Here is a 338-nt window from a genome sequence, read left to right on the forward strand (position 1 = left end):
TTCCTCTTCATTTTCCTGTTTCATCATAACCTCCTTGGCCGGCCGTTCCCCCAGGGCGGAGACGGGTGCGAGGTGTTCGCGGTGATCAGCACCCAGAGTTCCACCAACCGTTACTCCGGAAGCCTCGTCCTCAAGAAGCCTTTGAGATACTCCACACTCAACGTGTACCAACTCAAACTGGTTGCCACGGTAAGGGCGAAGGGGCGCTAGGGGTTGGTTGATGGATAGAAGATTGAAAGTAAGATGAGAGTGATGTGGGAGAGATGGTGTGCGGGTTTGGATTTCTGCGTTTGGTAGGTGCGTTTCGTTTTTGTTACTGGTGTGTGTGGTGTCGGGGG

General features: G+C 53.6%; 1 protein-coding gene across 1 annotated transcript in view; it reads left to right on the forward strand.

The window, feature by feature from the left end:
- Positions 1-338, forward strand: part of LOC119585276 (cadherin-87A-like) — a 49,841-nt gene that overhangs the window by 35,337 nt on the left and 14,166 nt on the right. Inside the window, exon 7 of the mRNA XM_037933950.1 lies at positions 53-189. Coding sequence (XP_037789878.1) covers positions 53-189 — 137 coding nt within the window. The remainder of the gene's footprint in view (positions 1-52; positions 190-338) is intronic.

This window comes from Penaeus monodon, chromosome 19, assembly GCF_015228065.2.
Source record: "Penaeus monodon isolate SGIC_2016 chromosome 19, NSTDA_Pmon_1, whole genome shotgun sequence".
Classification (NCBI taxonomy): domain Eukaryota; kingdom Metazoa; phylum Arthropoda; class Malacostraca; order Decapoda; family Penaeidae; genus Penaeus; species Penaeus monodon.